The 17,435-nt window shown below is 42.1% G+C and overlaps 1 protein-coding gene across 2 annotated transcripts in view; it reads right to left on the minus strand.

Moving 5' to 3' along the window:
• Positions 1-376: 376 nt before the first annotated feature.
• NOL4 (nucleolar protein 4) overlaps positions 377-17,435 on the minus strand; it is a 389,605-nt gene continuing 372,546 nt past the window's right edge. For both annotated transcript variants that reach the window (XM_077492631.1, XM_077492630.1), the window contains one exon: positions 377-5,744. In XM_077492631.1, the coding sequence (XP_077348757.1) occupies positions 5,551-5,744 (194 nt within the window). In that variant the 3' untranslated portion in view covers positions 377-5,550. The remainder of the gene's footprint in view (positions 5,745-17,435) is intronic.

Raw genomic sequence — 17,435 nt, forward strand, 5'->3', positions numbered from 1 at the left:
TTCCTTTGCCCGCTCTGTTCACCTTGAGGCAAACCCTAAATACCTCCTCATTCAGGGAAGCCTATTCTGTCTCCGCCTAAATCCGACCCCTTACTTTCTCCATCAACTCATACCTCACAGTTATTAACTTTTGTACCACTTGTATTTCCCTATTAGATTGTAAGCTCTTATGGGAAGGGCCCTCCTAACCCTCTTGTTTTGAATTGTTTTATATTGGAAAACTCAGTGCAAATTGTTGTCTCTATATAAATCCTGTGAAATAATAATACCTGTAAGTACAAATACATTAATAATTAAGTACTGAGGTACATATTGTTTTAGTGGGAGGCCATAATTCTACTTTATGCCCACAACAAAACAAAAAAATAGGAAACTGTTTTACACATAAATCGATTTATTTATCCAAACAAAACAGAGGAAATGTCAGCCCTCAAATCCAAATCTGTTTTCTTTTTTTTTTTTTCGTTGAAATTTGTGGATCTGGTTCCACAACTTAAAGTCGTTTTGTGTAATAATAATGTACAATATATTAAAAATATTCAATAGTTTTTCACATTATATTTCACAAACAGTATCACAAAAGTTTCTTTTTAAGTAAGCAACAATAAATCTAGAAACACTCAAAAAAGCATAGCAATGCCCACAGGTACAAGAAAAAAGTGCACATTACCTAGTCACAATCACAGTCAGTCTATATAAAACAGGTATGTTTATGTACAAAATATCACTGATGCCTTAAACTCATTGTCAAAAATTGAATTACATTTTTACATGAAATAAGGCAAATTCAGGAATGCACAAGGGACATGATATTTAACAAAAGCTAAACAACTAAACAGATATACTGTGCAAAGAACAAAAGTACGCTCTACTGCTAAGTGAAAATTATGATTCAGTGCACAAAGAAACACTAAGAACATGTAGACCACATTGTAAAATAATTAGAGAGGTTGGAAATTTTTTACAGATTTCAGTCTGGTGGGAGGTCATGATTCACACGTTGGGTGTGGGAGGTAACCTATACTTATCCCTTTTATGACTGTTGTTAGCCATGTAAGGGTGATGTGTTTAGCAGGCTATACACTGATTGAAATTGACCCATTTCAGCAAAGACCAGCCCAATTCCAATCAGTATGTGGCCTTCCCTGTTTGACAGAAGACATATGTTTGCTTGACTTCTGTAGAAGGAACATGGTGGAAAAAGTTTTCAATCAGAGGCTCCAGCTACTGATCAGTGTATTCTGACAACTGGCATGGCATTAGGGGAATCGTTCATCCTCCTCATTTGTGTCGAAGGAGGAATCCTTTTTTTTTTTTGTTCAGCCTCGTGGCTGAACAAAAAAAACTGATATCACCATTTTTAGGCTACAAGATCAAATTGGACCTTACATGGGTCATGTTAGCTTTCTGGTGTGTTAGGCCTTGAACACGTTATTCCAGTGATTTCAAAAGCATTTAAGAACTGTAAGCCAGCTTCTAACTAATTTCTAGAGTCCTTTAAAGTAACCTTCAGTTAAGGGGGAGGGGGGTGTTGTCATGTTGGGGCTTGTTTACAATTGGGCAGAGATCGGTGTTTTCCTCTACAAGAAAATCCGTGGTCTCTGGAGGGGCACCCAGAAAACAACTGCTTTTGATGTATTCTTTTATACTGTAACACAAGTGACAGATGTGGAGTGGGAAACTGTGCATTTAGTGTGAACAATCCCTTTAACAAGACCTTAGCAGCCTGTGGAAACTTGTTAGCAGCTTGGTTAAAGTGACAGCACTCCTATAATGATCTGTTTTTAAAGGAAAAAATTCACCTTTTGTAACATGTTGCACGTTACGCTTGTATTTAGGGTGTAACATGTAACGTGTTACTAATGCAGCAGCCTCACTCACCCCCTCAAATGCCCACTGTGACAACGGGTGGGGTGTCTTCTCCCTGCACCCCCGTGACAATTTAAAAGCCACAGGAATGTGTGAATGAGAAAAAAAAAAACAATTCCCCTCTTCCACCGTGGCAGACGGACTTGTAATTTGAATGAACTGCAGTCGTAGTTAATTCACACTGCCTACAGCTCAGACTGTCAGCAACTGTCTGCCTGTACAGAGAGCTCTACGCAGTGTGTGCAGGAGCCTGACATTGCACCCGTGACCACCAGATGCTATGCAGGCTCCTAAGAAAGAAAATGCAATTTATTTTTACCTGCAAAAATATGTAAAAAGGTGAACTTTGCCTTTAACACCCCCAAACTGGAACTAAAGGGTGCTTTGAAGGCTTCAAGAAAGCTGCATGAAGCTTGCTGTACACACTGCTCTTATACAAATGAAACTACATTTTTAAGGCTTTATGTGTATGGTTTTAGATTGTACACATACACACCAATATATAATTTCAGAAATCATTCTGGCGCTGTTGTACAACAATCTAAGGCCAGTTTCACACAGGCTTCAGTTTTTATAACAGCAATGTGAACCACAAGCTTTGACAAAGCATTTGCAGAGCTTTCAGCAAGCTTTGCTGACACCTTTAAAGTACCATACAGCTCAAGTTTGTAAATGTTGAACACAGATCCCAATGGGAGTGCTGGTGGACACTTTAATGAATGAAATGAATGAATGAAATACTTGTATAGCACACAATGCGAACTAAATCGCCTCTTTAAACAAGATGCTAGCAGACTTCAGCACATCTTGAAGCATGTTGAAAGCCTGCTGAAGCCTGCTAGTAGCTTGCTGAAAGTAGCAACATTTCAAAACTGGAGCTGAATGGTACTTCAACAAAGCTTACTGCAAGCTCTGAAAATGCTTTGTCAAAGATTGATCTTCACACTTCTCTTAAACAAGCTGGAGCCCGTATAAAACAGGCCTATCACAAAACATAACCTTGGGAAATCAGTGTTCCAGGAAACAAAAATCATAAGAGTTGGATTACTATCAGATTCCCCAATGTTTTTCTCTGATCGAGTTATCACTAATAATAGGAGCCTGTCCTAAATACACTGAACAAAGGACCTCTATATTAAAGCTGAATTACATATGTTATTATACTTGCATTGAGATAGCTTGGCTAAATGTAAGTATGCATGTATGATATGCAGAGGGCCAATAGGGATTCTGTAAATGATTGTTGCAGTCTGCACTGTGCAGTGAAAGCTGTGATCTTATGCAATCTGTGTGAGTGGTTTCCACTGTGGGGGTTGCTTGCTCAGCCCCTCCACCATTCATAGACTATCTTGTATTTTTTTCAATGAATACAAGAGGATTTCTGATGGAACAAGGTGTATGTGTGTGGGGATGCGGTGATGTATGAATTGAAAAAATAAAAATCCCCATTCTGTTTACCCTTTCCACGCCCTCCGTGTTGTTTCTGACTTTGTCTTCGGATCAGCAGTACTCTTCAGGCAAAATGAGAGCCATTCTATTTCCTGTGAGCCCAGCCTGTTAATTATACCCCCTTTCCCCAGGGCACACATCCTTGTGCAGGCTGAGCTCACTGTAATTCAGGACTGAGAAACAGTCCAGGAAGCGTGCCCACCCCACTGCCTAGGTAGGAAGAGGAAGCTGTTGTGATGTTACTGGACCGTCTTAAAGACTGAAGGAAAAATTTATCTATATGGTTTTCTTTTAAATATAGAATACCAGGGAGGGGTAGTGTGGGTGGGTTAAGTGCCCAGAGTTCCATTTCAAGTGATAAAAAAAGTGTCATATTTTTTGCAAACATTTTAAGAATTGCCAGCTCTAGCTTCCAGCAGAACCAGACTCCTGTGCAACAGTCTGCAGCTACACCCCCTGGCACAAGTGTTCCATAGGGGTAAAAAGAGAGGATACCTCTCCCACCCAATGTGTCGTTAATTATACTTCCATCGCATACAATGAAAAATACACACCAGAGTGCAAATTATCAGATTGTCACTGCAACCTCTTAAGTATTCAGTCATCAATATCCAACCTCAGAGAGAAGGACTTGTACACATAAGAGCAGCAATCATCTTGTGGTGATGACAGAGCAGAACCATACATTCCCTGGGTTGTGCCACCTACAGAGAGCTTGCAATGTATTGGCAGACTTTGTATCCCCACAGTATCCAACCAGACACCAGTGCCAGGGTAAACCTGCTATGCGTATGTACCAATATTGAGAACGAATACTCCAGACTACAATCTACCTTAAAAAATTTTTTTTAAATTATATTTGTAAACATACATGATTCTGATTTGTAACATTGTCACTTGTGTGAAGCTCTGGTCGCTTTTGTGCTCACAAAAAAGAGCTTTTAGTGGCTTTCTGTCACATCTGAAGCTGCATGAATCCTCTGGACCCTCATTAATTCAGGATGGTGCTGGCTCCTGCGATCTGTATGGAATACATGCCCTCTAAGCACAGACTCTCCTACTAGGTTACTTTATCAGACATTACCATCTCAGAATAACCAGTCAAACCTGTCTTCAGCTTAACCTGGAGAAGACATTAACTATGCAGCACACATCATAAATATCCTTTTGCCATTGCCTTTATCCTGCCAACAATTCTCAGCTACAAAATCAGGAAGTTGGTGGGTCCCTTCCCTGATCTCCCCAAACCCCAACCAACCACATCCATTTTTCTTCCCAAGCCTTGACTCTTCTTTGGTCCAGATCTTAGGACAATTAGGAGGTACAGTACGTGTTTATTTTTCTGGAAAGGAATCTATTCTACGGAATATAAGTTTATGAGGTACCAAAGATGTGTGGCTTTAAGGGTTTTGTCGGAAAAAACACAGTTATCACTCTTTTTTTTTGTTTATCTACTTCCATTTACCAGTTTCAGTGCCCATTTCTACATTGGCACATAAAGCCAAAGACATTATCTTTCCAGAAAAACTCAAATCAAAATAACTTATGTGGAAAATGGCTTTTGGACCCGCATTGAGGTAAACGTTCCTCAATCCCATAACCCTTAGTGGATGTTTGCAAAGCGTCGACAACGCTTTCTGTGCGTTCTTAGCAATCAGTAACTACTGGGCTGTAAGAAAGGGCAATCGAAAATATTTTCTCACAGGGAATGTGGAAAGATCACTGTCATATAAATTAAAATATCTGCATGAAAAATGACCATATAAAAATCACATCATTTAAAAAATATGCAATCCTTCATTGAAATTTTCTAGTTTGAGCCTAGGTTGGCATTTTACATCCTACCATCTCATCGTGTAGCTTCGGATCCAGAGTCAGTAGAACATTCCACTAATATTGCACTTGGAAATAATTGAACATCTTAGTGTCTTCCATTTGCTCCACTGTTTTGCATGACTTAATGAGCTACAGCCACATATGCAATATTTAAACCGACACACTGAGAACAAAAAAGCTGGACACATCAAAGACCTTTTGGAATGTCAGAGGTCTCGAGTTCACCGGCAGCACCTGAACATCACTTCATGGACTGAAAACAGTGTGGCATTATGGTAATTAACTCCTCTACTCGTCAACGCGGTAACCAAACGGCTCCACTCTGGCATATACACTGTCAACATGTCATTAGTGGAATTTTGGGACTAATCCAGGCCAGGGAAGAGGTTGCATGACTCAGTTCTGCTGTAAGATGAGGTTCTCTAGTTCATCTGCTGAACGTAACAAAAACGCTGCCGATTCCCGGTAGCCAGCCACTAGCTGCTTGACGGCAGTAACTTCTGTAGGATTTAGCTGAGGTCTGGAGCTTGTGTTACTGGATGAGGTGGAGGTAGTTGCTAACTGCCTCTTCATGCTTAGATCTGTCGGCCCTGTAAAAAAAAGCAAATTAGAATTTAATGCATGGCAATATAGCTGCTGCATCTCGTTCATAGCTCTATTGTGCAGCCAAGCACTGTCATCTGTATACATTAGTCACGTGCCATTGAAATCACTGACAATGAGACACTAATGGTTTTCAGGAGCAGATAATGCAGAAATATTATGGACAGGTCATTCATTTGCTAGAAGCTAAAATAAATTAGAAGCATATACTGTATAGAACGTGGCATCCCACAAGAAGAGCACAGTCATTGCATAATTGATATATAGTTTTTTTATGTATAGATCACACTGATATATTCATAGAGAACTGGCTACTTTCTTAAACAAATCAGCCTACAGAATAGCAATTTATATGAACCAGCATTATGTGCTTGACATAAAGTGTAGGAGGAAGCAGTGTTACAGATATACAGTGCATCTACCATTTACACACCTGAATGAGCCATGTTGTGATGCTTTATGGCAAATGCAGCAGTTTGTTATATGAACTATAACCTGACACGTAAGAGTGTGTATTATTCAGTATATTGAGAACAACTTCAATATGAGATCACTCATATGCACATTGGATTAATTTGCATGATAATAGCACCAGAAACAGGGCCAAGAAGACACCACTTGGGATTAGCTGAGCACCCCCTGTTTCGGTTCGCACCAGAACATGCGAGCACCGTTAAAGTCTATGGGACACAAACATGAAAAATCAAAAGAGCTAATTTTAAAGGTTTTTATGCAAGTTATTGCAATAAAAAGTGTTTGGGGACCCGGGTACTATCCCAGGGGACATGTATCAATGCAAAAAAAAGTTTTTACAATGGCCATTTTTCAGGAACAGTGATTTTCTTAATGTTTAAAGTGAAACAATAATAATGAAATATTCCTGTAAATATCATGCCTGGGGTTCCCGTTAGTCTGCCTGTAAAGTGGCACACGTTTCTCATGTGTTTTACTGTGCCGCAGCAAAATTACATTTAAAAAAGGAAAAAATTTAATTTAAAATTGCTTGCGGCTGTAATGTATTGCCGGATCCCAGATATATAAATCCATACCAGACCCTTACTCAAGCAAGCAGCCCCCCCCCCCCCCCCCCCCTGAACCATACCAGGCCGTTTGCCTTCAACATGGGGAGGGTGTTTTGGGGCCTCAACCCCACAACCCTTGACCGGTGGTTGTGTGGGTCTGCGGGCAGGGGGGCGTATCGGAATCCGAAAGCCCCCTTTAACAAGGGGCCCCCAGATCCCGGCCCCCCATGTGAATGAGTAGGGGTAGATTGCACCCCTACTCATTCATCAAAAAAGTCAAAACGACAGGAGAGAGTTTTTGACAATTCCTTTATTTAAAAAAAGTGTCCTGTGATGTCCATCCATCTTTAATCACTGCGATCAGACCCGAAAAACAGAAAAAAATGCTCCGCCTTGATGGGAGGCATCCCGCCAACTGCTGTCTCTTGGCTGTGACAGCTGTTATATAGGCGACGTGATGTCAGAGGGGGTGTGGTCACCCGTTTACATCATCTGGTGGCCCCGCCCTTGCCTAAAGAACAGCCGTCAAAACCAAGAGACAGGAGTCGGGGGGACGCCTCCCATCGAGGCGGAGCTTTCTTTTTTTTCTGTTTTTTGAGTCCGGGTGCCGTCGAGGTGGAGCTTTTTTTTCTTTCTATTTTTTGGGTCCTTCGGCACCATGATTGAAGATGGATGGGCATTGCAGGACACTATATTATATTAAAAAAAAGTGTCCCGCGATGTCCATCCATCTTCAATCACAGCGCGGACAGACCCAAAAAATAGAAGGAAAGAAAAGCTCCACCTTGATGGGAGACGTCCCTCCGACTTCTGTCTCTTGGCTTTGACAGCTGTTACATTTGTTTTTTGGGTCCGGGCACCGTGATTGAAGATAGATGGACATCAGGGGACACTTTGTCTCCTGTCATTTTGACACTTTTTTTTGGTGAATAGGTAGGGATACAATGCACCCCTACCCATTTAAATAGGGGGGGGGCTAGGATCTAGGGGCCCCTTGTTAAAGGAGGCTTCCAGATTACGATAAGCCCCACGCCCGCAGACCCCCACAACCACCGCTCAAGGGTTGTGGGGATGAGGCCCTTGTCCCTATCAATATGGGGACAAGGTGCTTTGGGGGACCCCAAAGCACCCTCCCCAAGTTGAGGGCAAGCAGCTTGGTATGGTTTAGGAGGGGGGGGGGCATCGCTTCTCCCCCTTTCCTGGCCTGCCATGGCTGCTTGCTCAAAAAATGGTCTGGTATGGGTTTTGGGGGGACCCCACGCCATTTTTTTCACATTTTAAAATCCACACCAGACCTGAAAGGCCCATTTTTTTTAATTCCCCTTAACCACTTCAATACACTGTGTTATATATATACTAAACTGCCTGCACTGACTGAATATAGAGTCTACACTGAATATCTAGTCTACACTAAATGCAGAGTGTATTTATATATATATATTCATGCGACAACACTGAAGAAATGACTCTTTGCTACAATGTAAAGTAGTGAGTGTACAGCTTGTGTAAATTTGCTGTCCCCTCAAAATAACTCAACACACAGTCATTATTGTCTAAACCACTGGCAACAAAAGTGAGTACACACCTAAGTGAAAATGTCAATTGTGGGTCCAAATTGTCAATATTTTGTGTGGCCACCATTATTTTCCAACACTGCCTTAATCCCCATGGGCATGGAGTTCACCAGAGCTTCACAGGTTGCCACTGGAGTCCTCTTCCACTCCTCCATGATGACATCACGGAGCTGGTGGATGTTAAGAGACCTTGCGCTCCTCCAACTTCTGTTTGATTTAGATGCTCAATAGGGTTTAGGACTGGAGACATGCTTGGTATGCCCCTTACCTTTACCCTCAGCTTCTTTAGCAAGGTAGTGGTCATCTTGTAGGTGTGTTTAGGGCCCTTGTTATGTTGGAATACTTCCCTGTGGCCCAGTCTCTCAAAGGAGGGGATCATGCTCGGGTTCAGTATGTCACAGTACATGTTGGCATTCATGGTTCCCTCAATGAACTGTAGCTCCCCAGTGCTGGCAGCCCCAGACCATGACACTCCACCACCATGCTTGACTGTGGGCAAGACACACTTGTCTTTGTACTCCTCACCGGATGGCCGCTACACATGCTTGACACCATCTGAACCAAATAATTTTATCTTGGCCTCATCAGACCACAGGCCATGGTTCCAATAATCCATGTCCTTAGTCTGCTTGTCTTCAGCAAACTGTTAGGGGGCTTTCTTGTGCATCATCTTTAGAAGATGCTTCCTTCTGGGATGACAGCCATGCAGACTAATTTGATGCAGTGTGTAGCGTATGGTCTGAGCACTGACAGGCTGACCCCCCACCCCTTCAACCTCTGCAGTAATGCTGGCAGCACTCATACATCTATTTCCCAAAGACAATCTCTGGATATTACGCTGAGTACGTGCACTCATCTTCTTTTGTTGACCATGGTGAGGCCTGTTCTGAGTGGAATTGGTCCTGTTAAACCGCTGTATGGTCTTGGCCACCATGCTGGAGCTCAGTTTAAGGGTCTTGGCCATCTTCTTATAGCCTAGGGCCTAGGCCATCTTTATGTAGAGCAACAATTATTTTTTTCAGTTCCTAAGAGAGTTCTCTGCCATGAGATGCCGTGTTGAACTTTCAGTGACCAGTATGTGAGAGTGAGAGTGATAACACCAAATTTAACACACCTGCTCCCCATTCACACCTGAGACCTTGTAACACTAACGATTCACATGACACCGGGGAGGGAAAATTGCTAATTGGGCCCAATTTGGACATTTTAACTTGGGGGTGTACTCACTTTTGTTGCCAGTGGTTTAGACATTAATGGCTGTGTGTTGAGTTATTTTGAGAGGACAGCAAATCTACACTGTTATACAAGCTGTACACTCACTACTTTACATTGTAGCAAAGTGTAATTTCTTCTGTGGTCACATGAAAATATATAATAACATATTTACAAAAATATGAGGGGTGTACTCACTTTCGTGAGATACTGTGTGTGTGTGTGTGTGTGTGTATATATATATACACACACACACACACACACACACACACACACACACAATCAAATATACTGCCACTAACTAACTAACCTTCCTGCCTAATCTAGCTTAATCTATCTCCATTCACAGTCACACACTATACATGGCCGCTACGTAAGCAGCCTTATATAGTGTGGGGCATAGACTTAGTCCCCCTGAGCTATGATTGGCCAAAGGCACCCTGCCTTTGTCCAATTATGGCTCTCACAGCAGAGCGTGCTGTGATTGGCCAAAGCATGAAGGTCAGGTGCATGTTTTGGCCAGTCATCAGACATTAATGCACTGCGATCTCGCAGTGCATTATAGGGCGTTGCATGGCACGCAAACGGGTATTGCACGCCGAACGGGCAAACACGCGATGTTCAAGCTCATCCCTAGACACCACTTAAAGGAAACTTGCTATGAGAGAAATCTGTGTGCTGCCATTGCTAATGTTCTGAAAATGTTGCCTGTCTATAATGCTGATTTTCTGGCTTCCGTGATTTGTGACTCAGTAACCACAAAAAAATTTAAATAAATACATATTGCCATACAGAGTAATTGGAAATCTATCACACGGGAGCACATGCAAAAAATAGACATTTTGGTAAAGAGAAGAAGTGTTAGAATAATTTTATTACTTTCTATGGTTTTTGTGGTCACAGAGACAAGAAGAAAAGAGGGCAAATATCTCCAAAGGGGTCAGTGAAAGAGGAAAAGGGAAGGAATGAGGAATAAAAACCTGATACAAAAAAAAGATTTGACTGGAATTTGACTTTAAGATTACTGTTTACATTTTAAATTAGTAGAAAATCAAAATAATAAAATAGCATGTGCTCGATACTGTAATACACTAACCCTAGCTCATGATGCCTAACATAAGACAGTATTTCAATGCTCCTCCCCCTTTGGATGACACCCCTCCCTGCATACATAAGTATGTTGGGTTCTAATTGATTATACAAACATCGTCTATAAATATTCAACAGTCAATAGTACAGTGCTTCCACCACATTCAATGGTATTTAACCAGAATACTGGAATACAAACTCCCCCTATAGATGTTTTGACCACTAACTTACTTGAGGCCTCCTCGTCCTCCTGAGAAATTGAGTGATCAGCTGGCTGCCACCCTCCAACTAGTCATCCGTTTATTTGCAGGGTTAGCTGCTTGATCGGTTAACTGACCACTTCCTTAACAGAATGCTTGTTTTGTTATGACCTTCTCTCTGTGTAGCCATGGCACTTAATAGTTTTCATCGTCCAGTGGTGGCCTTTTCATAATCACTTGCTTTATGACTGTAAACCTCTACCATCTTTATTGGCCTAATGTTGCAGCCTCATGTCTGTTACTTGCATTTTCGCTCAATAAATAAAAAATAAAAAATATTCGCTTGGTTTATATCACTATCCTCAGAGACACGTATAGAGTTATGCCGCCTACACATGCTCAGACTATCCGGCGGATTTAGTCCGGCGGACAACCAGCTGGACTTTACGAACGACAGATTTGCCCACACGCGACCGGACTTTTCTGGCGGACTAGGTCCGCCAGACTTTTGAAATTAACGGACTTGCCCACACACGGAGTAAAGTCCGTTCATTTTGAACATGGCTCCAGGTAGACGGAACTAGTGAAGGAAGTCAATGTCACCTCCATCAGCGAGATTGACACCTTGCTAGCCCTGTCACCTGGTATGGATTTAAAGGGGAACCCCTACGTCGAAAAAACGGCGTGGGGGTCCCCCCAAAGTCCATAGCAGACCCTTATCTGAGCACACAGCCCGGCCAGTCAGGAAAGGGGATGGGGACGAGCGAGCGCCCCTCCTCCTGAGCTGTACCAGGCCGCGTGCCCTCAACATGGGGGGTGCTTTGGGGAAGGGGGGCCCTGCGGCCCCCCCACCCCAAAGCACCTTGTCCCCATGTTGATGAGGACAAGGGCCTCTTCCCGACAATCCTGGCCGTTGGTTGTTGGGGTCTGCAGGCGGGGGGATTATCAGAATCCAGGAGCCCCTTTAATAAGGGGGCCCCCAGATTCCGGCCCACTACCCTATGTGAATGAGTATGGGGTACGATGTACCCCTACCCATTCACCTGGGGGAAAAAAGTGTACATAAAAAAACACAACACAGGTTTTTAAAATACTTTATTAGACAGCTCCGGTGGTCTTCTGTCTTGATGGGGTCTTCTCGCCAAGCTCCTCCGCTGTCTTCTGCTCTTTTGCTAGCTCTTTTACTAGCGGAGGAGCCCAGCTTTCTCCTTCGTCGCCCTCAGGGGGTCTCTTTCCAACTTCAGGGGTCTTGTCCCGCTCTTCGGTTCTTCTTGCCGGGCTTCCGCTTTCTTCTTCCAGCTCTTTTACTAGCGTTGGCCCAGTCTTCTGTCGCTGCCGCCTTCTGCTTCTTCTTGTCTTCTTCTTCTTTCTTCCAATGTTGACACAACGCTCTCTCCAGCCTTAATGGCAGGGATGCATTGTGCAGCGAATTATATATAGGGATAAGGGGCGGGGTCACCGGGTGATGTCACATGGTGACCCCACCCCTTATGATGTCACAGTCCTGGAGGATGCTGAGACTGTGAAATCATAAGGGGTGGGGTCACAATCTCGCCAATGGAGGTGGTGACATTGACTTCCTTCGCTAGTTCCGTCTACCTGGAGCCACGTGTGTGGGCAATGCCGTTTATTTCAAAAGTCCGGCGGGCTAGCACACAGACGGGCGGATTGTTGACAATTTTGAGTCAAAACGTCTTTCTAAGTCCGCCGGCCTTTTGGGAAGAAAAAGTCAGCCGGAGCCCACACACGGGCAGATTGTGCGGCGGACTCTGGTCCGCCGCATAATCTGATCATGTGTACGCCGCATTAGTGTATCAATGGCACTAAAACAGATTCACAGATAGAAAGTATTTAAAGAGAATCTTGGATAAGGCACATAGAAGCACAAGGCTGACAGTTGCATAAAATGTCAGTTTGACCTCCCTGGCTTCTCCAGGTTGGCTGCTGTTGGTGTTCCCTGTTCCTGCACCCTTGGGACCATGCCTTAAAAAAAACAAAACACATTTTTGCAGGGTGCTGGTCTATTGTGATCTCACAATATAGAACAAATTGAATGGTACCATGAAGAACATTTTTTGATATTATAAAGTAGTATATTATAAAATTAAAAAAAATATAATGTAATTACAAATGATTCATTTTCAGAAGAGGCATGAACGGGAGGGATGATGTGACTGTAACATAAGTCAAACTGCAATGCATACGCAAAGGCTTATTATTCAATCGTCACCTGTCACTTCATTACATTAACATACTCTACAGCCCTAGATAAAAGGGTGAACTCTGTGAGACACTGATGTCTATTTAATTCACATATAGACTGTATTATGAGTCACATCATGATTAGATATCAGATCTGCACTCTTCATTCTTATTATAAATCACCAACACTATTTGGTAAAATAATTTTTATACTAAGGTAAAGGTCACACGTGGTATTACTGTAACTGGCTAAAATTTTTGAAAAGTGTGCCTGTCAACAGCACACTGCTAAATATACAGTATATATATATTCAGTAAGTATTTGATCCCCAAGCAAAACATGACTTAGTACTTTTTGGAAAAACCCTTGTTGGCAAGCACAGAGGTAATACATTTCTTGTAGTTGGTTACCAGGTTTGCACACATCTCGGGGGATTTTGGTCCACTCTTTTTTACAGATCTTCTCTAAATCCTTAAGGTTTCTTGGCTGTCACCTGGCAACTTGAAGTTCCAGCTCCCTCCATACATTTTGGACTGGCTAGGCCACTTCATGACCCTAATGTGCTACTTCTTGAGCCACTCCTTTTTTACCTTGGTGGTATGTTTTGGGTCATTGTCATGCTGGATGATCCATCCACGACCCATCTTCAGTGTTCTGGCTGAGGGAAGAAGGTTCTCATCCAAGATTTTACAATACATGGCCCCATCCAATGGCCCCTCAATGCGGCAAAGTCGGCCTGTACCTTTAGCAGAGTTGTTTCCATCTCTGGGTTTGGAGGTAGAAAAATGCTGACTATGACCCTAAGAACACCATCCCTACAGTCAAGCTAGACTGTAGGGATGGTCTTCTTAGGGTCATAGCATTTTTCCTCCTCCTAACACGACGAGGCGAGTTAATGCCAAAAAGCTACATTTTGGTCTCATCACTTTCTCCCAATCCTTCTCTGAATCATTTATATGTTCATTGACAAACTTCAGACAGGCCTGAACATGTGTCTTCCTGAGGAGGGTTGACCAAGGCCTGTTCTGAGTGGAATCTGTCCTGTTAAACCGCTATATGGTCTTTGCACCGCACTGCAGCTCAGTTTCAGGGTCTTGGCAATCTTCTTATAGCCTAGGCCATCTTTATGTAGAGCAACAATTATTTTTTTCAGATCCTCAGACAGTTCTTCGCCATGAGGTGCCACGTTGAACTTCCAGTGACCAGTATGACAGAGTGAGAGCAATATCACCAAATTTAGCACACCTGCTCCCCCTTCACACCTGGGATTTGTAACACTAATGAGTGACAAGACATCTCAGAGGGAAAATGACTAATTGGGCCCAATTTGGACGTTTTCACTTAGGAGTGTACTCACTTTTGTTGCCAGCGGTTTAGACATGTGTTATGTGTAATGGCTTTGTGTTGAGTTATTTTGAGGGGACAGAAAATTTATACTGTTATACAAGCTGTACACTCACTACGTTACATTGTAGCAAAGTGTAATTTCTTCAGTGTTGTCACATGAAAAGATATAATAAAATATTTACAAAAATGTGGGTGGTGTACTCACTTTTGTGAGGTATGTATGTATGTGTATGTATGTATATGTATATATATATATATATATATATATATATATATATATATATTAGCTATTCGCCAAGAATCTGGTCAAGTGAAGTGCTCATTTTTGGGGTAAGCTGGCCTAAATGACATGAGCTACTGACTGCATAGTGTGAAATAGGATTTCCATCCATGGATTACAATGACCAGAGAGAACACCTGGATCTACACATAAATATAACGCATACAAGTACATCCTGATGATACAATTATAAATGGAGTGTCTACTACTCTCATACCTGTTTGTGTTTGTGCCATCTATACAAGAAACCATCAAGTAAGCCTACATTGAAGTATAGGAAAACAAACAAAAACACGGACAATGGAAGCTACAAAAATTGTGCACGTACAGTATAGTGACATGTAACTCATCCTATACTATCCTGTCTACTGTAAGACTGGCCATTATACAATTTTCTTGTCCTTTAGATTTTTTAAACCATTATAATATGAGCTAAGCCTAAACATTTTCAATTTGTATGCAAACAGGCAGGTCCCTGTACTACTAGTTGAAGGTAAATCTAAAGAAAATATAACAAGGAAATTATATAATGTATGGCCAGCTTAACCACTTCCCGACCAGCGCACGACGATGTACGTCGACAGAATGGCACGGGCAGGCATATTGGCGTACATGTACGTCCAATATTCGATGCCGCCCTGCCATCGGGAGCGCGCCGCCGGCGGCGCGCTCCCGCGCTGGTCGGGACCCCCGTGAGTCCAGTCGCGGGACCCGCGGACTCGATCGCCGCGGGCATCCCCGCGATCGTCTCACGGAGCGGCCGAATGGAGGAAATGCTGTATAAACAACATTTTTCCATTCTGCCTAGCAACTAGTGACGCTGATCTCTGCTCCATGTGATTGGAGCAGAGATCAGTGTACACTAAATGAAAGCCCAACCCCCCCACAGTTAGTAACACACCCCTAGGAACACTTAACCCCTACACTGCCACCCACTGGTTAACCCTTTCACTGCCAGTGTCATTTACACAGGAATCACTGCATTTATATAGCAGTGATTACTGTATAAATGACAATGGTCCCAAAAATGTGTCAAAAATGTCCGATGGGTCCCCGACAATGTCGCAGTCACAATAAAAATCGCAGATCGCCGCCATTACTAGTAAAAAAAAAAATAATAAAAAATTATTAATAAAAATGCTATAAAACTATCCCTATTTTGTAAACGCTATAACTTTTGCGCAAACCAATCAATAATTGCTTATTGCAATTTTTTTTACCAAAAATATGTAGAAGAATACGTATCGGCCTAAATTGAGGGAAAAAAATGTTTTTTTATATATTTTTGGGGGATATTTATTATAACAAAAAGTAAAAAATAATGCGTTTTTTTCAAAATTGTCGCTCTATTTTTGTTTATAGCGCAAAAAATTAAAAAACCGCAGGGGTGATCAAATACCACCAAAAGAAATCTCTATTTGTGGGAAAAAAAGGACGTCAATTTTGTTTGGGAGCCACGTCGCACGACCGCGCAATTGTCAGTTAAAGCGACGCAGTGCCGAATCGCAAAAAGTGGTCTGGTCTTTGACCAGCAAATTGGTCCGGTCTGAAAGTGGTTAAGCAAGCTTTTAAAATTATGCATGTTTGAAGAAAGGCAGAAGTCTTGATTAATACAATTTATAACTAAAATGACTACAAGCCACTTATAAACAAAGCTTTATTCATTTAGAAAATACATCAACACACTGTTGGATCAACTAAAAAACGTTGTAGCTTCAAGAGGCTAAATTATGAACGTTGGAAAAAACAACATGGGAAAAAAGTCTAATGCTGCGTACACACGATCGGATTTTCTGACAACAAAACCATGGGTTTTTGTTTGAAGGATGTTGGCTCAAACTTGTGTACAAATGATCTGACTTTCCGACAAGTTTTGTTGGTGGAAAATGTGATTGAGTTTACGACAACAATCTCACATCGAAAATTTCCTGTCAGAAAATCCAACCGCGTGTCCGTAGCATAACTTTTGCCTTTAAATGTTATGTATTAACAATGGTTTTATTCTTTAAAGAGACTTAGTCATTAGAGAATCATAGAGGCTGCCTTTAGAGAAGGTCTGCTCCCAGACCTGTCATGCTGATACTTTGGCTTCACTCATGTCTGAGTCTCCGACAAGAATACATATCTCAAATTTTGAGAGGCTCATGTCTGTGACGTAGGAGTGTAAATATTTTCTTGGGCCCTGAAAGGCCATGTTGTCTGAAATATAGCCCACTATGTTTCTGCTGCTCACTTTTAAAATTGTTTGATCGCAGAGAAGCATGCAAAACTAAGGGTGCTTCTCTAGTACCTACATTGTGCCTGTTATAGTATTCCTCCTTTGGAGGTGCATGGAGTCTATGCATTTTCAATGCCGTCACTGATGAGTGGCACAGAGCATTAGCTATGTAGCTGCGAAGGTCAAATCATTTACAATGAGTTGATTTCCCACAAAAATCAATAGCTGCTAGTGTTTTCCACTACAGGGACATTACCACACATTTGTATTGCTAACACAGTAAATGTGTTGTTTAATGCTTAGTTTGATTTAATGTAACAAGAGTGATTAATTGGAAATGACAACTTTCTTAGTTCCTTTTCAACCCTTTAGTATACTGGATGTTTGTAGTGGCCCTGCTGCAGCTCTTGAAGGGAGACCTGTACTCAAAAATGTGTAGGCAGCTTTGCTGATCTGAAAATGTTATTTGTTTCTCCCTTCGACTCTAACCTGGAACAAACATGTACCAAGTCAAGTCAGCAGTCCTAATAAAC

The sequence above is a fragment of the Lithobates pipiens genome, unplaced genomic scaffold (assembly GCF_037356315.1).
Source record: "Lithobates pipiens isolate NorthernLeopardFrog02 unplaced genomic scaffold, aLitPip1_a1.2 Scaffold_19, whole genome shotgun sequence".
NCBI classification, from domain to species: domain Eukaryota; kingdom Metazoa; phylum Chordata; class Amphibia; order Anura; family Ranidae; genus Lithobates; species Lithobates pipiens.